A 2,525-nucleotide genomic window follows, 5' to 3' on the forward strand; every position below is an offset into this window, starting at 1 on the left:
TTGGAAAAAAAATATCCCCGTGATAGGTGATAAGAGAATGCAAAACTGACATTCATATAACTTTCCCAACAGCAGGATACATTGACAAATGTAGAATGGTTTGTGCATATGCTCAAGTGTTACCAATGCAGATGTACCGTACAGGCTGTTCACTAGTAAGTTACTAAATGAAGGGAAACAATGTGCAAGACCAGCATTAAACAACTCAACCAAAAACAAACAATCATAAAGGAAAAGCAAGGATTCAGCTTTACCTCTAGTCGCTTCAATGATGAATCAAGTAACTTTGTTCGTTCTTCGGGGAAAAGTTTGATTTGTTATTGAACTTTGGAGAACTTTGAATCCACGATCTCTTCACACTCTTTTACAAGGCTCTCGTTTATTCCCTCTTCACGCAACCGTTTCTTTAGTCTCTCGGTAAATATTGATAAATCCTTTGGTGATACAAAGGAGAAATCCCCGCTAAGTGACTGGAGATGTAAGACACCTCTTGGTAGATGCTAAAGCTTGTTGCAATGCTGCTCTATCACTTCTTGAATTAGTCCTCAGATGAAGAGTCTTGGTTGCAGTAAATATATAAAATTTTCTGTTATCAGATTTGCTTTCTCGATAAGTAGATACAGAACAACGAAGCTGTTTTCCAACTATAAAAGTAACCAAGCTGAGATCAAATTACAGGCTCTCATGTCGGAAAATCGACTTGTAAAGAATCAACACTCACAAGTTCCATGTTCCAACTAACAAATTAGAAGCAAACACACAAGACTCTTAATTCCCTAATAAACAGAAAAAAGGGGACTGAACTAGGGGTTTAGTCGGACCAAATTTTCAAGATAAGGAGATATAACCCAACAACAAGTAGAGTATGTGAGAAGACGAGTGACATTTGTATGTGGATAATGTTTGAATAAACTCTTGTTATCGTCACAGATCAAAACGTTCCCTTCCTTAGAAACCGCCACCGGCGTGAACCACCTAACCTTAAATGGGTGGCTCGTAGCTACTTGAGCTAGAGTAGGTTTTGCTCCATGTTTCCTCTTTCGAATCCATCATGCACCAGACCTCTAGTTTCTTTTCACTCTTCATTGTCATCGAAATGGCTAGACTGTCGTCGAGATTCAGTATCTGGTCTTCCCCTGTGACTAAATAAGGAAGTGGAAGACGAGCTTTGACGTCATGGAACTCTTGTGTGTGAAGATCAAAGGCTAGTATCTTGTAACCCCACGCACACGCAACTTCTAGCCAGTAGATGGATCCGTTCACACAAGCCGATCTTCTCCCTTCATCGACCTCTTAAGGAGGTGGACTCAGTCTCCTCCATTCACCAGTTTCAACCGCGAGAACATCGCATTCCACATGATAAAACCACATCCTCCCCACTTTATAGCTCCCCGTCACTTTGTCTCTACCAAATCCCATTGCCCAATATCCCGGGAAACAAGTATACCATCTGTCTGCAAAGTTTTAAAATTTACTGCAAAGTTTTAAAATTGATTGCAAAGTTTTTAACTTTACTTATTTTTGAGCCAAAATTCAGTGATTCCAAACCATATAAGAAGAAGGGCTAATTGTATATAACAGCGAGAGTAGAATAGTTTACTTCTGCCACGGCGAGGGAATAGCAGGGAAGGCACGGGATCTGGGCCGGAAGGGAAGCTCCGGATTTCACCGGTCGATGGATTCAAAACGTTGACCCAATCTGGTGAGAGGATGCAGACCAAACCGTCGCAACTCATCGACGGTCGCTCTGTGTCGCAGTGCAGATACATCATGTCTTCGTCGCCTTCGAATCGTGACTCCGGTGAGAGACTCGGCCGATTTTCGCCGCCGTAACCGAACAGGATTCTCCGGAGAGATGATTTCTGAAAACTCATATGCATATCAATGAAGCTCTTTGATTCCAATATCGATCTCCATTCTTTTGACACCGTTTTGAATCTGACCAAAGATCTCAGGGGGGGAGTCTCAAAAATATCTCCTTTAGTACATCAAGAGCAATATAGATATAATTTAGGGTTTTTCCCGTCTCTCCGATCTTATGCATAGATACCTTCGCATCCTGATTTTCCATATCTCCACACTAACGAGTCTGAACTCTGAAGAAGACGAACTCGGCGAAAACTCTCCGTGTACTCTCTCTATTTATCTCTCTCCCTCGTAATGGGCCTGGGCCATCTATATTATATATATATATATTTGATTGTTTATTGTTATTTTACTAAAAATATCGTATAGTGCATGAAGTTCAAGAGTAATATACAGTTTTATATAGTTTAAAAAACTTATGAAATTGGAGGATTTGTTTCTGTCGTTGTATAAGTGCACACATATTCCGTTGATTTTCATCAACATTTGTGTTCACACATGTTTATCTTAATTTCTTGACAAAAACAAATTTTTCTTTACTTTGTGCTATACATATCACATTTATATGATGCCGTCTGCCATATAAAATGTTTTATCGTTGTTAACCTTTTTAACTTTGAAGCCTGAGCTTGTAACGGACAGATGTTTGGTCTTTGACC

The 2,525-nt window shown here is 39.9% G+C and overlaps 1 protein-coding gene across 1 annotated transcript; it reads right to left on the reverse strand.

Moving 5' to 3' along the window:
* Nucleotides 1–636: 636 nt before the first annotated feature.
* On the reverse strand, nt 637–2,089 carry LOC18014279 (F-box/LRR-repeat protein At2g43260). The gene is made up of 2 exons (XM_024154336.1): nt 1,601–2,089; nt 637–1,454 (listed from the first exon to the last, which is right to left on the reverse strand). Exons 1-2 carry the CDS (start codon nt 1,878–1,880, stop codon nt 1,294–1,296), a joined length of 441 nt encoding a protein of 146 aa, XP_024010104.1. The 5' UTR covers nt 1,881–2,089; the 3' UTR covers nt 637–1,293.
* Nucleotides 2,090–2,525: the final 436 nt, after the last annotated feature.

Source organism: Eutrema salsugineum, unplaced genomic scaffold (genome assembly GCF_000478725.1).
Source record: "Eutrema salsugineum unplaced genomic scaffold, Eutsalg1_0 scaffold_3, whole genome shotgun sequence".
In the NCBI taxonomy this organism is placed as follows: Eukaryota; Viridiplantae; Streptophyta; class Magnoliopsida; order Brassicales; family Brassicaceae; genus Eutrema; species Eutrema salsugineum.